The 25,176-nt window shown below is 36.1% G+C and overlaps 1 protein-coding gene across 1 annotated transcript in view; it reads right to left on the bottom strand.

Moving 5' to 3' along the window:
* The window catches only part of ITCH (itchy E3 ubiquitin protein ligase), a 127,324-nt gene that overhangs the window by 6,587 nt on the left and 95,561 nt on the right, over nucleotides 1-25,176 (bottom strand). Inside the window, exons 14-23 of the mRNA XM_040638196.1 lie at nucleotides 22,577-22,705; nucleotides 15,701-15,773; nucleotides 14,785-14,856; nucleotides 11,720-11,808; nucleotides 9,751-9,910; nucleotides 9,385-9,518; nucleotides 8,927-9,067; nucleotides 6,995-7,115; nucleotides 6,445-6,549; nucleotides 3,939-4,035 (exon numbers count right to left, since the gene is read on the bottom strand). Coding sequence (XP_040494130.1) covers nucleotides 3,939-4,035; nucleotides 6,445-6,549; nucleotides 6,995-7,115; nucleotides 8,927-9,067; nucleotides 9,385-9,518; nucleotides 9,751-9,910; nucleotides 11,720-11,808; nucleotides 14,785-14,856; nucleotides 15,701-15,773; nucleotides 22,577-22,705 — 1,121 coding nt within the window. The remainder of the gene's footprint in view (nucleotides 1-3,938; nucleotides 4,036-6,444; nucleotides 6,550-6,994; nucleotides 7,116-8,926; nucleotides 9,068-9,384; nucleotides 9,519-9,750; nucleotides 9,911-11,719; nucleotides 11,809-14,784; nucleotides 14,857-15,700; nucleotides 15,774-22,576; nucleotides 22,706-25,176) is intronic.

The following is a 25,176-nucleotide window of genomic DNA, read 5'->3' as shown; positions in this document are numbered from 1 at the left end:
CTAACAACAAAACACCTAAGAAGCTTAATTTTAGCTTTAAACACAACAGGAAAACTACAATCCACTGTGACATTACACAATAAAACTTGATTTAAACATAACCTAGTGAATTCAATATTAACAATGCTTGTGCTTATAGGTCCTGCAGAACCTTTATACACTTATGCCCACTTCTTGTCTCTCCTCTCAGTTACCTTCTGTTGTAGACAAGAGTGAATGGTGATCCTAAAGCACTGGTTTTCTAAAAGGTGACTACCAATCCCTAGAAGGCATTTATTGGTAGTCACAATGATTAGTGGTGTTACTGGACTTTAGAATGGGCCAGGCAAACTAAATGTTCTGCAATGTGTGAGATAGTCATACTCAAAGAATTTTCTCATGTTCTCATGTCCCTCTTGACCAGTACAAATATGCACTGGTAATACTTTTGATTTAATAACATCAAAGTATTTGCACAAGTAGTTATATGAAAAGCCCAGTAAGATAGGAAATGGTCATTATGACAAAGGATAGTTAAAATTATTAAATAATTAAGCTCAAAATTATGTTAACTCACTCTGAACATTCTCTCTACTCAATATATCACAGCATTTCTAACCACAAAGATGGAACATTTTTTGTGCTAATTAATATGTAACAGAGGAATCTGGATTGCATTCAAAAGACACAGATCAAATATTAAAAGAGAGAAACAGGAAATGAAGGGTCTTAGTGAATTTCACCAATAAAGGCTATCTTACAAATATGTCATATCATCCTAAATGCTTTCTGAAACTTTACAGAATGTTAAGACATCAAGTTGTATACATTATATATACTGAAATTATTTTTAGGTTGCCTGCTGTTTTCAATCTTATTCTGACATTGCCCCTAAACCACACAAGCTCTATGTGGACCCTTGCACCTATGTTTCTATTTTAAACCCATTTCAACTTTCAAATAATATGGTCTCTGAGGGCTTTTTATATATCAGAACCTTGGCCTGTAGTGGAATTTTATCATAGACACTACCTCATTTTTCTCCACTTTGATCACCTGTAATTTATTCTGGCAGGTCTATTATCCCTACTTCATTTAGATTATTTCTCTGTTTTTCTTTCTTCTTCTTTTTTTTTTTTTTAAGTAGGCTCCACACCCAGCATGGAGCCCAGTGTGCGGCCTGAACTCAAAACCATGAGATCAAGACCTGAGCCGAGATCAAGAGCTGGATGCTAAACCAACTGAGCCACCCAGGTGTCCCTCCCTCTTTTTCTTACCATATTTAAGTCTATTATTTCTTGCCCTTTATTTTTTTCTAAAGATTTTATGTATTTGTCAGAGAGAGAAAGCAAGCGGACAAGCAGGGGGAACAGCTGGTAGAGGGAGAAGCAGGCTCCCTGCTGAGCAGGGAGCCCTGTCATAGGGCTTGATCCCAGGAGCCCAGGATCATGACCTGAGCTGAAGGCAGACACTTAACCAACTGAGCTATGCAGGCGTCTCTATTTCTTGCTCTTTCTATCTGTTCTTTCATATCCCAGTATTTCTTGTACAGAAAGGTTTCTGATCTTATCTTAAACCAGACCTTTTAAGTAGGAACAAGTATCTATTAACTAGTGTCTTCTAACAGTTGTTCCCAAATACACATTGAATGAAATAAATATAAGCCACTTCTTAAAAATTTTAGTTAGTGCTAAGTTTATGTATCTTTTTTGAGATTTGTAGGTACTTTTATTTCATGTCTACCAATTTTATTCCAGAATATTGTAGAGTATATTATAAATATTTGTTATAGAAATGGGATGTTTGATCTGTCAAGGTTGAGAACCATCACATTAAACTGTTATATACACCATTCTTATAACTTTCTCCTTCTACACCGAGTGGAAGGTTAAACCAGATGGCCTCTAAAATTCTATGAACAACAATCTCCTCTCTGCCTTCCACAGGTATCCTCCTGTGCTATTTTAGATAGCTCCACCCAACCCCAAATATTATTCCCAAGAGCAGACCTCATTCTCATCTCTTAAATGATCAGATTTCTAGTTTATACAGAAGCTTACACCAAGTTTTTCCTCATTTTGGTCATTACCTTACTTCCTGAACCACCAACATGGTGGTTCTTTTTCTTTTTTTTAAAGATTTTATTTATTTATTCGACAGAGATAGAGACAGCCAGCGAGAGAGGGAACACAAGCAGGGGGAGTGGGAGAGGAAAAACCAGGCTCATAGGGGAGGAGCCTGATGTGGGGCTTGATCCCATAAGGCTGGGATCACGCCCTGAGCCGAAGGCAGACGCTTAACCGCTGTGCCACCCAGGCGCCCCTGGTTTTTCTTTTTCAAATTAGAGAGCATTCTCAAAAGGTGCCCCTCTCCAAAAACTTACCTAGTAATAATAAACCTTCTCTGAGACCTCACTAGCACTGGATTAAAAATCTCCTTTCTATATTGCTTCTGAGAGACTATTTATTTTTCCTTTTCACTCTCTGGGCTCTAAATCCTTTAAGTCTGCCTCTAGGCTATTTCTGTCTCATCCCTAAATACAGGTGTTTCTAAGCATCAGCCCTCTACTCTTTGTATTCTATTTCTGCATAAGCCAACCTATTCTAATAGCTTCAAGTGTCACTGCTCTACTCCTCTTACCTCTAAACTCATACTTTGGCAATACCTACTAAACTGCCCCTCTGGCTCCCTGGTTTTTTTTCCTGGTTGTCTGGCAGTTGCCTTGAACTCAAGAGGTTATAAGCCACTCACTAGCTTCCCTCAAAACCTCTAAACCAAGTTCTTTACACTTTACAACGTCTCCACTTTTCAAAACATGGTTTTGTCCTTGGCATTCTTCCTTTATACCTTTTTTTTATTTTAAAGATTTTATTTATTTATTTGAGAGAGACAGACAGAGAGAGTTAGAGAGAGAGAACACGAACAGGGTGAGGGGCAGATGGAGCAGCAGACTCCCTGCTCAGCAGGGAGCCCGATGCGGGGCTCGATCGTGGGACTCCAGGATCATGAACCAAGCCGAAGACAGATGCTCAACCAACTGAGCCACCCAGGTATCCCTATATCTCATCTTTTAATCAAGTCCTATTTGTACCTTTGGCACTTCTCTAGCATTTATCCCTTCTTTTCCATCCCTACCTTCATCTCCTAAGATCAACTGCTCCAATATTTCCTTCCTCTCTCCAGAGTTTCCCTTATCCTTTAATGTATGCTATACCTTGCTATCAAATCTTGCTAATATGCAGCTTCACCAAATTTTCCTCTCTTCAAAAGTTTCCACAGCTTCCAATACCCTCAGAATAATGTCCCAAATTCTCCTGGTCTGGCTTTTAGTCACTGTATCCAAAATTGCCTACTTAATTCTTCAGTTCTCTCTGCTTCAGCTGAAACAGGCTTAGGGATCATAACTTCTGTTCTCCTGTGGTACCTGGCGTAATGCTGGTGTTAAAGATTTGAATTTAATTTATTATCAGTCACAAAAGTATTTTCATGGTCATTCATTTCCAAACAACACACATTTTGATCAGTGACTACTATGTGACAAGTACTAATGCTAGGCACCAAAAATAAAAAGATGAAGATATGGATCTGTATCTTAAGGAGCTCCAGGTATAATAGAGAAGAGTGTTAAACACATCATTAAAATATAGTATAATACAACCAACAGTGCCTGGCTTGTAGGAGACACTAAAATGTTTGCCAATGACTGAATGACGAAACAGATTTACATATAGAATATTGCTATCCTATGAAGTTAAAATGTGGGATCTAGACTTAGGGTTAAAAATTTCTAGAGGTAAGGACTACAAAGTGAATTTAAAGTTTACACAAATTCAGGTTAACTGTGACTGGTTAGGAAAAGTCTACTCTTTGTTATTTCTGATAAGTTTTATACACACTGATTTGATATAACCGTGTGATAAACAATTTTCTGTATAGGAAAAGTGATCCTGTATACATACCCATGAGGTCAGCAAATCCTCCAACTGGCAATCTGCAGGTTCCAGTAACAAACTGCAGAAGTCTCATTCTCTTCTCATTATCAATTTCTTTAACAAACTGTTAAACACACACACACATGTAAAGAGATATATATAGGTCCTATGTTATGTTTAGCATAAACAAGAATGAAAAATGATCATTTCAAATGAACTCCCTAAGTATTAGATGCACTAGATAATGACTATACCCCACCACTGTGGATGGAGGAGCTTCTCCATGTTTGTTGAAGCCCTGCCAACCTTCCCCTATATAAATCTTAGGACCACATCCTTTTAGGGAGATAGAAAAAGAAGGGTGCCCGGGACCTAAGAGTTCCCTACTCACGAAGTCTCAATATTAGCTCTTCTAGAGCAGCCCCTTATTTTACCTCCCAGGTATGCTTGTCCTATAGGATATACATGTGGTTACACAGGACACAGAGCTTGAATCAGTATGGGCTCTTTGGTTTTATGAACAAATGAAATCAAGCTCATAGATTTCTGATTCATATATATCCCAATAAACTCCTTCTCTCAGTGTTCTCTAGGTTTTGGTGTAGCTACACACTATCAGAATCAGGTGGCTTTCAACTCCTACAACTCTGGCTCAAAACATTAGGTTTATGGAAGATTCTTTCTAGCCTGTAGCACAAATATTTTGACTCAGCCAAATATTTTTTGTAAATAATTTTTATCCTATTGTACTACTGTCAAGTATTTTAAAATGCTAATCCTATTTGCCATAGAAGCTCAGTTCATCTGAGTTTCTTATGAATTTTACATAAGTAATAGACATTTTTAAAATTTTTATTTTTTTGTTGTGGTAAAATACATATAAAATTTACCATTTTAAGCACACAATTCAATGGCATTATGTTCACACTACTGTATAACTATTACCACTATTTCCAGAACTTTATGATCCTAAACAAAAACTCTGAATTCATAAAACTTATCTCCTCATCCCTCTATCTCCAACAGCCCTTGTTAACCTCTATTCTACTCTGTCTCTATGAATTTGCCTATTCTAGATACCTCATATAAATGGAATCATGGAATCATACAATATTTATCCTTTTGTGACTGGCTTATTTCACTCAGCATAATATTCTTAAGGTTCACCCCTGCTGTAGCCTGTAAGAATTTCCTTTCTCTTTAAGGCTGAATAATATTCCATTGTATGTATGTGTATACCATATTTTGTTTATCCATTCATCTGCTGATGGACACTTAAGTTGCTTCTACCTTTTGGCTACTGTGAATAATGCTGTTATGAACATAGTACCAGTATGTGTTTGAGTCCTTGCTTTCACTTCTTTTGGGTATACCTAGGAGAACTGCTGGATATGTTAATTTTATGTTTAGCTTTTTGAGGAGCCATCAAATTGTTTTCCACAGTTGTGCACCATTTTATATTCCCACCAGCAATGTAGGAGAGTTCCAATTTCTCTGCATCCTCAACAAGGATGATTATTTTCTGTTTCTTGATAATAGCCATGCTAGTAATGGATATGGAATGGTATCTCATTGTGGTTTTGATTTGCACTTCACTAATGATTAGTGATTTGAGCATCTTCTCATGTGCTTACAGCAGGCATTTTCTGAAGACACACCATTATGATTCCAAACCAGGTCACTCTCTTAAGTTTTGCCTTTTGAACATTAAAAAATTCTTAATGAGGTATGAATGTTGAAAAACCATACTTGAGACAATTCCATAAAATTCCAAAAGCATTTAGGTCAAATGCAGGGGAATCATCATCTGAAGTTATCTTATACCCGGGGCAAAGGTGCAAGGTGTGTGTTGCTTACTCAGCAATAGTTTTTTAAAAATACTGTTATAATCTTTTTTTAAATTTTAATTCCAGTATAATTAAAATACAGTATTATATTAGTTTCAGGGGTACAATATAGTGATTCAACAATTCTATACATTACTCAGTGCTCATCATGATGAGTGTACTCTTAAACCCCTTTACCTATTTCACCCATCCCCACCCTTCTCCCCTCGGGTAACCATCAGTTTGTTCTCTCTAGTTAAGAGTCTGTTTTTTGGTTTATCTTTTTGTCTGTTTCTTAAATTCCACATGAGTGAAATCGTATGGTATTTATCTTTTTCTGGCTCACTTAGTATTATACCCTCTAGATCCATTCATGATACTGCAAATGGCGAAAGTACATTCTTTTTTTTTTCCCTTAAGATTTCATTCTTTTTTATGGCTGAGTAATATTCAGTGTGTGGGGACACACATTTACACACACACACACACACACACACACACCTCTCGATCCATTCATTTATCAACGGACACTTGGGCTGCTTCTGTAACTTAGCAACTGTATTATCTATTCATTTATTATAATGCATAGGATGGAACAAGGGGCCTGAATATATTGGTACATTTTGTTCTGTGACTTTCTTCCATATATGGTAAGCAATTTCTAAAAAATTATGATGTTCTGCCAATAGAAATAAACTGAGACAAACCTGCCAAAACCACATGATTTGTTTGCTTGTCCTAGTGTAATGACGGTAGATGGCATGTCTTTGCCAGTCATTCAAATCAATCTCTTGCATTCCACATAAAAGGACCTTTGAAGATAAAAAAAAAAAAAAGATGGTTTCTTTATAACCTATATAAAACTGCTAGACACACAGAAGAAAAGACTAATATTCAACAATTTTCAAAAAACAAATTAATCAGGAGGCTTATGTTTATAAGCTGTGCATCAAGAATTGTGACTACATTACTTATGAAGGTTGATTTTCCATGGATGGTGTCATATATACACATATTCAAGTAAAATAATTCATTCATTTGAGAGGTTCCGACAGTAATTCTTTTTTTTGGTGGGGGGATAACACTTTAATATATTTGATAAATTACGGACTTTTTAAACCATTGGGAAGCTTCAAAACATCCTGCTAGCATAAAAAATACTATTGCTACTGGAAAGATGAGAAAGTGAGCTGAAAGCAGACACCTGAAGGCGTTATTTACCAGCATGCTGCAGAGGAAATAAGAAAAACTCATTACCTCTAACTCCTTTGCATCAAAGTATTGCAAATACTGCTGGGGAAGAATTTCATTAAAGCCCTCAAAGAAAGCTTGTGTCTGTTCTTCAACACCTCGAGACAACCTCCATTCAGCTACCATTCTGGTAAATAAATATTAAAAAAGCTATCAGGAAGTTTAGATCTTACCTTTAAATTCTGAGTGTAAAAATAATTTTTAAAAACTTCATTATGAAAAACTTCAAATATTTATAAAATTAGGATATAATGAGTCCTACATTATGTACATCCCAGCTTCAACACAACACTAATCTTAATTCGTTATGCCCCTACCCATACCTAGATATCATATACTATCATTTTAAACATAAATAATTCAGCATTTATCTCTGTAAGATAGTCTCATTTTGAAAACAACCACAATTCTATTATCACACAAAAAAGTAAACAATAATTTCTTTATAGCCAAGTATTCAAGTGCTCAAATTCTGAATCAGCATCTAAACAGGGTACATACATTGCAAAAGTCTCTTAAGCTTTTAACTTATAGATACCGCCTTGCAATTTTTTTTTAAATGAAAATACTGTTTTGGAGATTTATTTATTTGAGAGAGAGAGAGAGAGCGCGTGTGCATGACAGTGAGACAGTGTGTGGTGGGGGGAGGGACTGAGGGAGAGAGAGAATCTCCAGGAGACTCCCTGCTGAGCAAGGAGCCTGCAGTGGGGCTAACACTGAGATCATAACTGAGCCACCCAGGCGCCCCCCGAATGAAAATACTTTTAATGAAAATTCTCTACTAAATATTCTAGATTTCAACTTTGACTTTTAAAAAAGATTTTATTTATTTGAGAGAGCGAGCGAGAGAGAAAAAACAGGGAGAAGCAGAAGGAGAGGGAGAACAGACTCCCCGTTGAGCAGGGAGCCCAATGCAGGGCTTGATCCCAGGACCCCAGGATCGTGATCTGAGCCAAAGGCAGACACTTAACCGACTGAGCCTCCCAGGCACCCCCTGAGATTCTTCCCAATGACTTGATGTTACATGGCATAGTGGTTACAGAACTGGTATTTGAAAGAATGATCTAGCGTTATATCTACTCTTAAAACTCCCACTTTTTGAAAAAAAGTGAAAGTTCTATATAACCAAAATTCTTTTCTATCCCTTTATAATCTTCAAATTGTGGTTAAACTGAAAATACACCAAAAAAGGGTATATAAAATCTATCAGTACCCATTAGATTAATTCTTTGTAAAATTTAGTTTGAGTTAACCTGCAGGATCGCCTCTACCCTGCTGCCTCCACAAGAATCTGTTCTCCCTTCTCGTTCTGCTGCCAGACTTGTTAAAAGAAATTTAGATTGTCTAGTGAATTTGGTCCTTAATTTCTTGTAATGTGGCTTCTCTATCTACCACTTGGATACAGTTCTGACTGTTCTCTTAAGGGTTATTATAACTTATTAGCCTCCACATCATCTAAAAATTCCTCATTTTCCTTGGCCTCTGAAATGAGGGACATGGCAGAATAGGATCTCAACTCTGAGCTGCCTGACAGCACCACCACACAGTACACTTCCCTATTTACTATTTGTGACTTGTGCTTTCCAGCCTTCATATCTCTGCTCATAACTTTTGTTCTCATTTCTGCACAACTGAATCCTCCCCAACCTTCAAAGCTTAAATTAAGTATCATCAACTACTTGCTCCATGATCACAACTAGAAGAAATAATGTCTGCCTCCCTTGACTTCCCATAGCACTTTCCTTGTTCCTCTCTCAACACACTTGTAAGGTAGAAAGCGATCATGTCCTTGTTATACACGATCAGTTCTCATAATGATTAGTAAAAAGGCAAACATTATCTTTTGAAATACTGTCCACTAGTATTACTAGGCAATTATCAATGTGCTATAGCCCAACAGAAAGGCTGAAGTACGTTAAAAGGAGCATTCTCTCTCACCTGATATATTCCTCTTTATTTTCTTCTGTCACAAGAATATTGCCACCATTAGGTTTCAAATCATGACTCTTGATTTCACCTAAAATTTCTTTATCGACAGAGAAGTACATTTCCAGACCACATTCCTCAATATTGTTTTCTCTGCACAAATGAAATTAACACTATCTGTTATACTAATTCAACCATATAAAAAGTATTTAAAAGACTGTGTTCTTCAATAATTACTATAAAACTATAGCATCAAAATAATAAGAAAACTGGAAAGATTATGCTCTGAAGTCATCATATTTTTGCCTAAGATATTGGGTGTATTCTGTAAAATCTATCATATTAGAAAATGAGACAAGTTTAATATTTAAATTCAATAAACCAATTACATGTTTATAGTTTGGATAAGTTACCAACACCATAATGAAAGCAATGTAAGACTACATTTTGATAAATGGAAACAAACTTACTTAACCCAGATGAGAGAATTGTAAAATTCTGGATCAATAGATTCTAAATCCTTGAGTCCAACTGGTTTGTTCAATATACGCTTATAGAATGGCAAAGAAAAACCTGTGTCTATGAATTTCCCATGGAACAGAGCCTATACGAGAAGAAAATAATACCATTTATGTAATTTTATAATAGAATGTTAGATGAATTCTTCCCTTAAAGCTCCCGTCATCTATTATGGCATCTTTTTGGGAAAAGGGCAAAGATAACAAACCAATCTTAAAAAATTAGTGGTGAGAAAATTTCAAATGAGAAAGTTGAAGAAACAATGCTTTAGTATTGCCGAATTAACAAAGTAAACACAGTTCTTCACCTCTACTTACCATGGCAATAAACCTGCCAATAAAACGAAAATATTTCAGGTGATCTGGATTGATGTAAGAAGCAGGATTAATCTGCAAGCAGTAGTTATCCTTCCCTGCATATTCAAACAGGCAATACATTGGGTTCAACACCTCATGTGACAAAAGAAAGAACCACTCTCTGAAATTAAAAGAAAATTTAGGGTGAAAAAACCATGCCAACAAATCAAAGAGCAGTGCTACAAAGTTCTCAGGAATCTACACTCCTCAGCTGGTGACAGTTTTCTAATCCCATGTTGATTTTTAACTGCTTCTGTTCAAATAGACATCTAGTTTACAGAGATGATTTACACACTGCATATTATATTTCAAAGAATCTAAGACATCATGTACTTAAAGACACCATTATTTGATGAGCCACTAAAAATTTTTCTCATTATAATTGTGATACATATCCCAATGTCAGAGACATTAAAATGTTAGTCTTAGAATCAATGAAATACTCTATAGAGGCAAGTTTAAAATTTACTATTAACCCATGTAGTTAGAGCAGCTGAAAGAAGCCTAATATTACTCCATCTGTTACTAAACAGATGCCACTGCTCTCTAAATTTTAAGGTAAATATGAAAAAACTCCCAATTTCACAAAGACAATAAAACACTTAATTGAAGCCACTCAGTCATTAGAAAAATGTGCTGAGGAGCTCTAACTCAACTGTTGTGAAAATATGAATATTAACATAAGATTATAATTACTATATAACATGGGTGGGCCTGATAGAACAGTAGTCAGAATGGATCTGGGGCAATACAGGTGATACCAGCTTGTGTCTGAGATTTCTTTTCCTGTGAGTTCATGGTCTCTGGTGGTAATGCTGCTTTTACTTATTCATACTATTTGATTTTCTAATTAAGAATAAATGATTGCCCTCCTCCTGAATTACCTTTAACTTACACAAAATTCAATGTTTCTATTCATATTTATTATTTACCAGTGGTTACATCATACATTTTGAAATGTGAACTTTAATACATAACATAAATAAGAACTATGAAAATGGAGCCATCATTTAGTGAGCACACAAAAATGGAGGATCTGAACTAGGTCACATGATGATGTGGGTTTTTCCTTTGTAAAACTATCTAATTACTTGCCTAAAACTGGGTCAAAGAACATTACTATAAACACTACTTCTACTCTTCACAATAATCCTAGAAAACTAGATATGACTGTTCTTTTTTTTTTTTTTTTTTTACAGAAGGAAGATACTTGCCCCAGGTTGTACTACTAAGTGCAGAAAAAGGATTCAAATCCAGTCCTGACTCCAAAGTCCTTGCTTTCCACACTGCCATTGCTATTCAAATATTTAACCGGATGTGCTATATTGTTATGGAATAAGCAAAGGAATTTCTTACTTGAGTTTATCTTCTAGGGTTTGATTAGAAGTTCCAATATTAAGAATGCAGAATTTAAAATTTCAACTCCTATTTTACACAGGCCTCTGAATTCTTAATACAGATATGTTAATCTCAGTTGGGAATTGAGTGGCTGTTATCTGTATCAGAAATCTGGGATGGGGAAAATAACCTGATCACTACAGGGCCTTGTATGCTCGCTCTGTGGAACAAAAAAGAGGTGGTAGACTGAACATGGGCTTCTGGTTTGATGATACAAAGCTTGCATCCTGGCTCTACATCTTAGTTATGTGGTGTAGGTTAGTCTCTAAACCTCATTATTACCTATAAAATTCTATCTCACAAGGGTTATCCTGAGGATTAAAATGAGTAATGTTGGGGAAATCAACTAGCAGTCCCTTAGACAGAAAGTGTTAAATTAGTGTTTGCTGAACTTCTGTAGCTGCAGAAAAAGGTACAATAATTTGCTACATTCATTTTCCTGAAATATAAGATTGAGAAAATACTTGCAAGCAAAGTGAATGATACCTTTGGAAGAAAGGAACTAAGTTCTGAGTATTCATATTATCACTACCTTGCTACACCTCCATAATCTAAACCTTCTTCTCCTGGAAAAATCACCCACAAACGTCTTCGCAGATCTTGGGGATTGAAGCTCATTATCTACAAAATAATATAGTAAAAGAATTGGTAAAAGCAATTACTGAAACATCATTCTACCATTTTCAGGTCTGAGATATTCTTCATTATAAGTAACTTGAGTTTCCCATCACATAGAATGGTGTCCGTGATCTAGTTAGCAACATCATACAGAAAATACATTGAAGTTTTATAATATTTTATATGTATTATACACATCTATATTTTAATATACTCTATAGATACATACTTTTCTTTTAAATAATCTTTTTTTTTTTTTTAAAGATTTTATTTATTTATTTGACAGCGAGAGACAGCCAGTGAGAGAGGGAACACAAGCAGGGGAAGTGCGAGAGGAGGAAGCAGGCTCCCAGCAGAGGAGCCTGAAGTGGGGCTCGATCCCAGGATTCTGGGACCACGCCCTGAGCCGAAGGCAGACGCGTAATGACTGCGCCACCCAGGCGCCCCTAAATAATCTTACTTTTGACTTATCAAGTTGCTTCTGTCACTTGCTTAAAGAAGAGTAACTGTGGGCATGGTCCTTTGTTAGGTCATATGGGTGTTGAAGGGCTGTGGTTTAGTTATGTCTGGGTTTGTTTTACAGCCAAAAGTACACATAACAGCATTTAGCTATCCTGGAAATGAAAACCAGGGGCTGCACAGAGAATATAGTTAATTTTGGAAACTAATTTTCAGTGGAAACCTATAAATACCTGGAAAAATACTCAAATTTTGTGTCCTACTACAGTGGTTAATAAGATCATTCATATTTGAAGGACAGCACCATTACCGAAATATAATGAATAGATGATTTGGGTTTTTCCTTTGTAAAACTATCTAATTACTTGCCTAAAACTGGATCAAAGAACATTACAGATATTAATAACTCTTAGAAAAAAAAGGTGACAGGGCCTGGACAAAGAGAAGTGGACTTAATGCCTCTGTTTTATGAAATTAGAATGAACTCTCACATTAAATATCCACAGAAGCCCAGTAAGTAACCTGCTTATGCCAGGGCTCAGTTTCCACAAAATAAATACATCACTTTCATGAATTCATATTCCACTAAAAAAATCCCAGATATAGCAAAAAAAAATTCAATGCTTATGACAAATATTCTACACACACTCTAGGCTAGCTATACAGCGATGCAAAGGACAGATAATTAAAGGTTAAAACATTTGTTTTTGTTGGTTTGTTTGTTTCTTGCTCCCTCTGGCTATTCCTTGTCCCTAGGGCTGCTCCCCAAAACCTAGGGCTATTTCTGATCTCTCTTGCTATTCCCCCAAACCTGAGAATGTTCCCCCTTGGAAATTCTGGTGGTTCTTTTGCCCCGTGTGTCTGATACTTTAGGAGTTGCTGTTCCCCGGAAAAAATATTTTTAAATAGTACCCTTTAATAAAACGTCTAATATTTAAAAACATTTTTTTCTCCTGCAATTACCCCAATGAGCAAAAACACTTAACTACTCCAAACAACTTTATCCACCACTTAGGAAGAAAACTGGATGCTAATTTTGCTATCAGATTTGTCACTCTTCCAAAGCAATCAAATTTTTCTCTTAAGTTTTGGTTTCACATTTACTTGATGGATATCAAATCTAGGGTGACAATTTTAAACAACTGTTCATAGTACCATCTGGTCTGTCACTCTGCAAAAGTCTTTAGGTTTCAAAAGTCAAAAAATAAAGGGATATTTAATCATGTTTTGCACCTTTCAGCAATGCAATAGCAAGTTATGTTCCAAGAAACTGGCCTACCAGAGACTGACTACACAATAGTTATGAATATGAAAATTAGAAGCAGGTAATGACTAGAGTTGGGAATGGCCTTGGCGATTTCCATCAGATCAAGGCAATAACTCATAATTCTCTAAATAGCCTTAGTCAAGTTCTGCTGCTAAAAAGCTATCTGCTCCTACTTAGCAGGATGCCAACTGGCTTTTCTCTTCAATGTTAATTACTGAGGTTCCATTAGGAAATGCACATAACTGTTTCTGAAAGCAAATAGCCAGCTAAGTCAGAGGACCTCCCAACCAACTCAGAAAATCTCTTTTCCCTTTGCATTCCTTTTGAAGCTGTAGCTACCACAATCATCACACGGGCTTGATAATAAAAAAAATATGCCCATATCTGGCCATAAAGTAAGGACTAAGTAGATGTTTTCGTCTTTTTTTTTTTTTTTAAAGATTTTATTTATTTATGTGACAGAGAGACAGCCAGCAGAGAGAGGGAACACAGCAGGGAGAGTGGGAGAGGAAGAAGCAGGCTCCCAGCGGAGGAGCCCGATGTGGGACTCATCCGGAATGCCGGGATCACGCCCTGAGCCAAAGGCAGACGCTTAACCACTGCGCCACCCAGGCGCCCCAGATGTTTTCGTTTTAAGACAGTTTTTCACTGGCTATTTTAATCTTCTCCGCATCCAATTCACTTAACATTTATTTGCAGTTGGTTAAGTTGCAAAATAAAGTGTAAATTAACTTGGGTTCTGAGGACAGTAAAAAAATTTGTTGACTACTTCTGAAAAAATTATCTTTTTTTATTTTGGTATCGTAACCAACGACCAATTTCTTTCCTACACAAAAAAAATTTTTGTAAAAATTATGAGTAACAAATGCTTACTGTAAAAATGCAAGTAACACACACCTATAAAAGCAAAGTCATCCCCTCTTACCCATCCAATAATGTTCATACAGATATTTCCAGACTTCTGTCTATCAAAAACCTACTTTTTTACTCAAATATCTATTTCAAACTGAACACTCAGCTTAGAAATGAAAACCTGAAACTCACCAATTACTTTAAATTACTCTGACATTTCAAAAGCACAAGACATATACACATACAAAACTATCTACATGTTCCTAAATTGTTAAGTACTAATGCAGCTGGCAATACGTAAGACCTCCAACTCAAAAAGTCCAAAACTGCTTAGACATGGAACCAAAAGTGGTTCTGAGCAGGCAGCCTTGGGGCAAACTATGAGGTGGCTAAGACAGTACCTGCTGAAAGGAATCTTCAAACAATGTCTTTCTTGTCACCGTAATCTTTATGTGCTGTGGCATGGCCAGTTGCTGAAACATAAGAATGACTTAAGTAAACTCTACTAAAATAGCCTATTGAGAAACCAAAAGAGTGAAATTATATTTACTTTTATCTTTGCTTAGAGAAACAAGTAGACCATGAATATGAATTTATTTCTATGTTTAACCATGCATTTGTGAGCATTCATGCTAATTACAGATCATCTGGTATGTAACAGAAGAAAACCAAAAAAAAAAAAAAAAATCTCATATGCAGTGCTTACTTAATGAGTCAAATAAATTTTAAGTTTTATTTTCAAAAAGCTAACTTAGATTATTCTTGCTTGCCTGGGCTCAGTTAATTACATGAGTTTGAAGTTTAAAAATATTCATCATAGTAACACTTTGATTAATACATTAATTTTATTTAGAACCCATAAATCATTAATTCAGAAAATACATATCAGAAATAACTGATCACATCTGGGAAGAATACTCAGAATGTAACTATCTCTCTCTCTATATATATATATATACAGTTATATATCAAAGTCATTTATAGCAAATGTTAGATATGAAAGGGGTTGGTTACAATCTACACATCAGAAAATGTCTTAACTCATTTGTTGGAAGACTTTTGCTATCTTAGAATTATGGGTACTGAAAGGAGAGTAGCAATTTTTTTCAAACTGCTTCAAATTTATTTTTCTGGACTACAGAAGCCACAAATGATCTAACTGATAAATCTTTTTCTTTGCCCTAAAAATAGAAAAAACAGATTCCTATGCCTCCCATTTTACCTGTTTTTCTATGGCTTAATTATTTTCACAACCACTGTGTAATATAAGCAACATAACAAAGAAAAGGGAGTAGAGAAAAAAGTCCTAATACTCACCTGACACCAGAACCGGAAATACTGAACTTTTGCCTTGAAGTCCCGTACGTAGGCTATCTGTGGTCCATTGTCTCTGAGGAGGACATATGACATACGTCATATGACATATATAATAGCTCATAATATATAGAAGGAAAGCAAAATACCACACCCCTTCAGTACTCAGTCAAATATAAAAATACTGTAGGATAGCATACTCCTAAACACCACCTTTTAAAAAAAAATTTCCCAGGACTAGTTTAAAGAGACAGGAATTGAGATCTTTTTAAAGGCATTGTTGTGGGATTTTCTTTTATATATAGCAAAATCTAACAAGACTAGGTAAAGGAAGTTCTATCTGGGAATGTTGCCTATCTCCAAATCCATTCTTTCCTTTGTCCTCAAATCAGATTTCTGATACCTACCTGGGCAGACTGCTACCTAGAATAAATATTACATTTCCCAGCGTGGTTGTGCAACTTAACCATGGCTAATGAGCTGTAAATGTATAGAACTTCCATGAAGGCTCTTTTGAGAAGATGGCTAGAGAAGGATTTTTTTCTCTTTCTAATTTGTTGTTCCTCCATGTTCCAGCCTAGAGTGGATTGACAGCTGAAGTTTCAGCAGCTATCACACACTATGAGGTAACCTTGAAAAAAGAGTAAAACAGAAAGAAAAAGCCTAGATCACTGATGACACCTTGGGGCTTCCAAGCAAGCCCTGGACTTTTTTTTTTTTTTTCTCTTAAGATTTTATTTACTTGACACAGAGAGCAGGCGGGAGAAAGCAAGCACAAGCAGGGGGAGTGGCAGGCAGGGGAGCAAGGAGCGTGATGTGGGGCTGATCCCAGCACCCTGGGGCCATGACCTGAGCCGAAGGCAGCCGCTTAACCGCCTGAGCCACTCCAGTGCCCCACCCTGGGCTTCCTTTAAATTCATTTTCTAAATGTTCAATGTAGAAATATAACTGATTTTAGGGGCGCCTGGCTGTCTCAGTCAGTAGAGCATATGACTCTTGATCTTGGGGTTGTGAGCTCGGGCCCTACGTTGGGTGTAGAAATTAAAGTCGAAAAGAAAAGAAGAGAAGAGAAGAAAGAAAAGAAAAAAGAGAAAACAAAAGAAATACAAATGATTTTGTCTTCTGACTTTGTCTCCAGCGGCACTATTAAATTCACTTACTAGTTCCAGTATTTTTCTAGATTCCTTAGCATTTTCTATGTACACAACTATGCTATCTGTATGAAAAAAAAATAGTTTTATTTCTTTCTTTCCAGTCTACGCTATTTCTTTCTCTTATTTCATAGGACTACTAATACAATGGTGAATGAAGTAGTGACAGTAAATATCCTTACCTTATTCTTGCTCTTAAAAGGTATTTCATTATTAAGATGATGTAAGAAACTTTCCAAGGCAGCTGAGAGTTTATCATAAACTGGCATTTTTTTTTTTAAAGATTTATTTATTTATTTATTTGACAGAGATAGACAGCCAGCGAGAGAGGGAACACAAGCAGGGGGAGGGGGAGAGGAAGAAGCAGGCTCTCAGCAGAGCAGGGAGCCTGATGCGGGCTCGATCCCAGAACGCCGGGATCACGCCCTGAGTCGAAGGCAGACGCCTAACGACTGCGCTACCCAGGTGCCCCATAAACTGGCATTTTATTTTGTCAAGTGCTTTTTTGAAAAGATGATTTTTGTCCTTTAATATTAGTTAATGTAGTGAATTACACTGATTGATTTTTGTATATTAAACCAATCTTGTTATCGTGGGATAAAATCGACATGATGATAGTGTAATATACTTTTGTATACTAACTGGATTTAATTTGCCATTATTTTGTTAAAGATTTTTATACCTATGTTCATAGAAATATTAGTCAAGAATTTTCTTACACTAGTCTTGTCTGATTTTGCCATCAGGACTTACAGGAGCCTCATAAAATGAGTTGGGAAGTGTTCCCACCGCTTGTATTCTATAAAAGAATTTGAATAGGATTGTTATTATTACTTAACAGTTCTGATACAATTATACCAGTGGAAGCCATCTAGGCCAGAATTTTCTTTGTGGGAAATTGTTTAATTATGAATTCAATTTCTTTACTAGATATAGGGTTATTTAGATTTACTATGTTTTTTTTTAAACTTCATTCTTTTTTTTTTTTTTTAAGATTTTATTTATTTATTTGACAGAGAGAGAGACAGCCAGTGAGAAAGGGAACACAAGCAGGGGGAGTGGGAGAGGAAGAAGCAGGCTCCCAGCATAGGGGCCTGACATGGGGCTCCATACCAGAATGCCGGGATCACGCCCTGAGCTGAAAGCAGAAGCTTAATGACTGAGCCACCCAGGCACTCCATAGATTTACTATTTCTTGTGTTCATTTTGGTAACTTGTATCTTTCAAGGAATTTGTCAATTTGATCTAAAATATCAAACTTCTTGGGGCACTTGGATGGGTCAGTTGGTAAACTGTCTGACACTTGATTTTGGCTCAGGTCCTGATCTCAGGGTCTTGAGATAGGGCTCCACGCTTAGCTTAAGATTCTCTTTCCCTCTCCCCCTCCCCTTCCCTCCCTTCTCCCCCACTCTTTAAAAATCAATCAATCAATCAATCAATCAATCAAAATTCTTGGCATAAAGTTGTTCAAGTATATATACTTTGTTATCTTTCAATGTGTGTAGGATATGTAGTGATGTCCTTCTTTTCACTTTCATATTAATTTCTGTTTTCTCTTTTTCCCCTTAGGTTTACTAGGGGTTATCAATATTATTAATTTTTTCCAAGATCCTAGCTCTGAGTTCTCTATAGTTTCATTTTCATTTTGTTAATATCTGCTTTTATGTTTATTTCCTTTTTTGTGCTTATTTGGGGTTTAATAATTTTCTAGACTAAGGTGAAAGCAGCGATCACTGATTTTATACCTTTCTTATTTTCTAATCTAATCCTATACAGAGCAGTAAAATTTCCTGAGGACTATTTTTGTTAAATCCCACAAATTGTGATATGTTGCATTTTTATCATTAAATACAATGTTTCCTAATTTTTCATGACTTCGCTGAGCCATGGATTATTAGTAGCGTGCTTAATGATGGAAAGAAACATAGTTCTGTCATAAATGAACCACTATGGTTTTATGGTTTTGTTTTATATACCCGAACTTAACTGAAACTAAAAATGAATGATATTAAAGTATCTACTATTTATTTACATATTTAAATATTTTTCCATTTTTTAAATTTAAATTCAATTAATTAACATATGTTATTGGTTTCTTAGGTAGAGGTCAGTGATTCCTCAGCCTTATTAATACCCAGCGCTCATTAAACACATACCCTCCCCAATGTCCATCACCCAGTTACCCCATCCTTCTACCTCCCTCCCCTCAAGCAACCCTCAGTTTGTTTCCTATGATTAACAGTCTCTTATGGTTTGTCTACCTCTCTGATTTCGTCTTGTTTTATTTTTTCCTTTCTTCCCCTATGATTCTGTTTTGTTTCTTAAATTCCACATATAAATGAGATTATACGATAATTATCTTTCTCTGACTAACTTATTTCACTAAGCATGATACCTTCTAGTTCCATCCACGTCCTCACAAATGGCAAGATTTCATTTTTTTGATGGCTGAGTAATATTCCAGTGTGTGTGTGTGTGTGTGTGTGTGTGTGTGTGTGTGTGTATATATACACACACCAGATCTTTTCATACATTCATCTGTTGATGGACATCTGTGCTTTCCATAGTTGGACTACTGTGGACATTGCTGCTATGAATACTGGAGTGCCCCTTTGGATCACTACATTTGTATCATTGGGGTAAACAGCCATATTTAAATAATTCTTCATTTCATTAAAACCTAAGCGGCCTGAATTTCTAGTTTCTGCTTTACACATGAAAGTTAAATTTTAAGATTTTATTTTTAAGTAATTTCTACATCCAACGTGGGGCTTGAACTCACAATCTCAAGATCAAGAGTCACATGTCCTACTGACTGAGTCAGCCAGGAGCCCTGAAAGCTTTTCATCAGAAATCATAAGATTCAAGAAGTAACAAGAGATAAACGTTGCCCTGATACCAAAGCCAGAGACACTACAAGAAAACTACTGACCAATATTTCTTATGAACTGACATGAGTCCACAACAAAATATTAGCAAACTGAATTCAGCAGTATATTAAAAGGATTAATATCTTAATCCTTTTCACCAAGTGGGATTTACTCTTGAAATGCAAGGACTATTCAACATACGAAATGTCAATCCTATACACCACACATCAATAACAAAGGCAAAAAAAAACCCACAAGATCATCTCAACTGAGGCCAAAAAAAAAACAAAAAACAAAAACACTCGATAAATGAGGACTAGAAGGAAACTCCCTCAATATAAGAGCCACTTATGAAAATCCCACAGCTGACACACTCAATGGTGAAAAATGAAAGCTTTCCTTCAAAGATCAGGAACAAGGCAAGGATGCCTGCTTTCCCTTCTATTCAACATATTAGAAGTTCTAGTCAGGGCAATTAGGCAAGAAAAAGAAACAAAAGACATCCAAATTGGAAAGGAAGAAGTAAAAATTATCTTTGTTTGAGGATTAGATAACCTCATATTTAGAAAATCCTAAAGATTCCAAAGAACTATTAGAAGAAGTACATTCAGCAAAGTAGGACATAAAACAACACAAAAATCAGTCGCATTTTTATACACTAACAATCAATAATCTGAAAAAAAATTAAGAAAACAATTCCATTTTACAAATAGCATTAAAAAAAACTTAGGAATTAACTAAATCAAGAGGGTTTGTATACTGGAAAGCTACAAAACACTGCTGAAAGAAATTAAAGAAGACAAATAAAATAAAGACACCCTACGTTCATGGCTTAAAAGATGTAATATTGTTAAGATGTCCAAACAAACCAAAGAGAACTACAAATTCAATGCAACCCCTATGAAAATCCTAATGACATTTTTGCAGCAACAGAAAATTCTATCCTAAAAATCATGAAATCTCAGGGATCCTAAAAAGCCAAAGCAATCTCAAAAAAAAAAAAAGAACTTGGAGAACTCACATTTCCTGAGCTCAAAATTCAGTAAAACCTACAGTAATGAAACCAGTGTGGAGCTAGAATACAGACAGACATAATGGCGAATGAAATAGAAACTCCAGAAATAAACCTTTGCACATATATGGTCAAAAGATTTTTGATAAGGGTGCCAAGACCATTCGACAGTCTTTTCAACAAATGGTGCTTGGAAAACTGGATCTCCGCTTGCATAAAAAATGAAATTAGACCTTTTCCTAGTATCATTTACAAACATTAACTAAAAATGGACCCAAAACCTACACCTAAGAGCTAAAGCTGTAAAACTCAGGTCAATGTCCAGAACAGGAAAAAAAAAAATGCAAATGATGAATCTGATAAGGGATTAACATCCAGAATATAAAGAACTTCTAAAATTCAACAAAAAAACCAAACAACCAGATTCAAAGATGGGCAAAGAAGTTGAACAGACATTTCTTCAAGGAAGATATACAGGTAACTGGTCAATTAGCGCATGAAAAGATGCTCAAAATAATGAATCACTAGAGAAATACAAATAAAAACCATGAGATATCATTTCATACCCATCAGGTTGACATTTTTAAAAAACAAACAGAAAACAACAACCGCTGATGTGGAAAAACTAGAACCTGTGTACATTTTTGTTGGCAATGTAAAATGGTATACCACTGTGGAAAACAGTCTTGAAGTGCCTCAAAAAAACACAGAATTATCACTGACCGAGCAATTCCACTTCTGAGTATACACACAAAAGAAGTGAAAACAAAAACTCAGATATCTGTACACTCAAATTTACGGCTGCATTATTCACAATAGTCAAAAGATGTCTGAAACAACCTAAAGTCCATGAACACATGTATAAATAAAATATGGTATATACATACACTAAAGTATTATTCTGCATTAAAAAGGATTGAAATTCTGATACACATGGTCACACTGATGAACCTTGGAGATATAATGCTAAGTGAAATAAACCAGTCACAAGCACAAATACCATATGATTCCATTTACATGAGTAGTCAAATTCATAGAGACAGGAAGTATAACCATTATCAGGGGCTAAGGGAAGAAGGGGGCAGGAGAGTTATCGTTTAATAGGCACGGAGTTTCAGTATGGGATGATAAAAATGTTCTGGAGATGGATGGTGTTGATGGTTGCAAAACAAAGTGAATGTACTTAATGCCACTGAATTGTACACATAAAATGGTTAAAACAATAAACTCTACTATATGTATTTTGCCACAAAAAAACACCTTGAACAAAACACAAAGTTACTTTTCAAAAATGGAGAAGAAAAACAAAGTAATAGGAGAATTGAAAGAAAGTAGGCATCAGAAATCAGGGATTAATTGGTGAGCAGTACCGTACTGATAATTTCTTTCTTTCTTTTTTTTTTTTTAAAGATTTTATTTATTTATTTAACAGAGATAGAGACAGCCAGCGAGAGAGGGAACACAAGCAGGGGGAGTGGGAGAGGAAGAAGCAGGCTCACAGCAGAGGAGCCCGATGTGGGGCTCGAACCCAGAACGCTGGGATCACGCACTGAGCCGAAGGCAGATGCTTAACCGCTGTGCCACCCAGGTGCCCCCGTACTGATAATTTCTAAATAACCTTTTTAGTGCTGTGTGAATAGATAACAAATACGAAAGGTCTCCAGGAGAAAATATGGTGATAAATAAACAGGGTAATAAAGACACAAAATATTTAGTGAACAATGAATGACCTTTGGGCAACCCAACTCAAGAAACAGTAAGAACTGTACTCCTTGCTAATTCAGATCTTTGTAACAAAATCTTAGGAATCAGTTTTATTTCTAATCTACAATGTTTAGAAACTTACAGGGCAGATTTTCCAGTGCGGGGATCAATATAGGTAGTTGTTCTTCTATTGTGGTCCACAAAATATGGAATTCCATCGACTGTGAATCTCATTTCCCAGCCTTCAGGTAAAGGTTTTTCATTTAACTGACTACAAAACATAGGAAAAAATACAAATAAAAAATGTTGAGATGTTTCCCAAGTACACAAAATAAAAATTACCCATAAATGCAGCATCATTTAGCTCATTTAGTCCAGTGTTTCCTGTTCTTTACTAGACCTCTCTATAGATATCCTACAAGCATGTTAAACATGTCAATAAGTTCATGGAACCACCACTCGGTTTCTACCTACCTGGCCTGTAAACCCCATCTAATAACCCATCTAAACAGCTTTTGGTAACCAAGTTCTGCCCACTCTGCCTTAGAAGCCTTCATATTCACCACTGTTTTCAATCCCCAAGAACATCCTTACCCTGGCATCATTCATCTCTCTTCTAAACTTTCGTAATGGCCACCAAACTGGTTTTCCTGCCTCTAGTCTCACTCTGGTCCTACACTCATTTCATAGCTGACAGTACTAAAATAGAGATCTGATCACGATTAGTGCTCTCCTTAAAAGGATATCCACTGTTCACACTACTAATCGTAAGACCTGGACTCAACACCGGGCACTTACTCTGCCCTCGGTGTTCCCTTTCAGATTTAACCCTGCACTCTAACTCCAACTCCCTTCTGTGAACCCTGTGATTTCATAGTGTAGTGCTACTCACCATTTCCCTAAACAAGACATGATCTGTCATACCTCCAAGTGAAGCCTTTTCCCCTTGTCCAGAAGATCTTATTCCTGCTAAGGAAACTCACCTATTCTTTCTGAAGTATTTCTAACCACTTCCTTAATACCTATCTTTAGACTTTGGTTAATCTCTCAGCTTCAGTTTTTTTTTTTTTTAAAGATTTTATTTATTTATTTAACACAGATAGAGACAGCCAGCAAGAGAGGGAACACAAGCAGGGGGAGTGGGAGAGGAAGAAGCAGTCTCATAGCAGAGAAGCCTGATGCGGGGCTCGATCCCATAACGCTGGGATCACACCCTGAGCCGAAGGCAGACGCTTAACCACTGTGCCACCCAGGCACCCCTCAGCTTCAGTTTGTTAAGAATGTATATATAGTAAGACTTTAAAAGGAATAAGTGAGACAATATAAGTAAAAAAACTTCACACACAGTAAGCCCTCAAGTTGTTAACTGTTAGAATTCCCCCTACTATATACTGATCATTCTCCTTGAGTCTCTGAAAGTACTTCCTTCATACTCCTAGCACAGCATTTGTCAAGTGTTTCAGCTTGTGTGTCTGGCAACAACTTTCCACCCTGCAAATACTACATGAGTTTTAAAATAGGAACTAGATTAAAAAAAAAAAAAAAGGAACTAGATTATAAGGCAATACTGCATTTTTATGCTATATATTAAAATAATTGGGCCATAAGCATAAATATTCAAAACTGCTTACTTGTGAACCTAAGAAATTTTTATATTTTAAAATATTCCACTGGAATGGGTAGGAAATTACTGAATACCTCCTTTGCAGTTTGTGTTTGTATATTCTGTCGTAATGGCAACTAATCTTTTTAACTAGTTAGGTATAATAAGTGTTCTAAGTTTTTACCCATATTTGCCAGTTTGTTTTCCTCTATTCTACAGCTTCAAATTTTCTCACCTGGTGGGTTACTGAGAGAGTGAGAGAGAGAGAGAGAGAGAGAGAGAGAAAGGAAATGTCCAAGTTCGCATCAGAAAGGAAGAAAAGGAGAGGATGGAGGCATTTAAGCTGACTGGGTTTAGAGAGCCACTGTTGCTGACAGGATTGTCATTTTCCTCCAGTGTACTTCAGAAGAACAAAAGGCTGAGAACCATTGTCTAGAACAGTATTTTGTAAACTATGTCGAAAGGTTAAGAACATTTAGCTTTATTCATGGAGCTGAACAGAAATGTCAGATAAAATAGATTACCAAAAATTTTTAAAAGGTAACACTTATTTGTTATAATTTTATTTTCCAGATGAGCTCAGTAACAAACCGTTGTCATGAAAGCAACACAAACTTGATAGAACTGGGTCATTTGTACTATTTATTAAAATTTGATTCTTAGCTCCAACACTTTAAAAGTCTAAGGGGGAACAAAAAATGGTAGCAAATTACAGAAAGGTGACATGGTCTATTCTGTCCTTCAAGACAGGATTTTACAGAGCAATTTAAAATGTTACCTTTGAAATTCTTCTTCCTTTTTGGGAAACTGAATATATTTAAGTTAAATATTGTAACAACATAAAAAATGTGATGTGAATATCCAGAAACAGATTTTAAATTTAAAGCATATTATTAGAACAAAGATTCTTAACTTTCAGTCAAGGGATGTGTGAAGAATTAATCATACCAAAAGAGAGGTCTGGCCTCTGCCCTCTGCTACTGGGAGGTGATCTCTAAGCCTCTGGAATGTCCTGCATGTCAGGAGTATCTCTGTTTGCTCGGGGACTTTGAACACCAGCCAGTCAACAATGTGATTTCTGATGGAAGCTTTGGGACACCTCACATCAATTCCAACTTCTGGAGTTACTAGAAACTGAA

Source organism: Ursus maritimus, unplaced genomic scaffold (assembly GCF_017311325.1).
Source record: "Ursus maritimus isolate PB19 unplaced genomic scaffold, ASM1731132v1 scaffold_22, whole genome shotgun sequence".
Lineage (NCBI taxonomy): Eukaryota > Metazoa > Chordata > Mammalia > Carnivora > Ursidae > Ursus > Ursus maritimus.
This window is presented reverse-complemented; position numbering and strand designations above follow the sequence as displayed.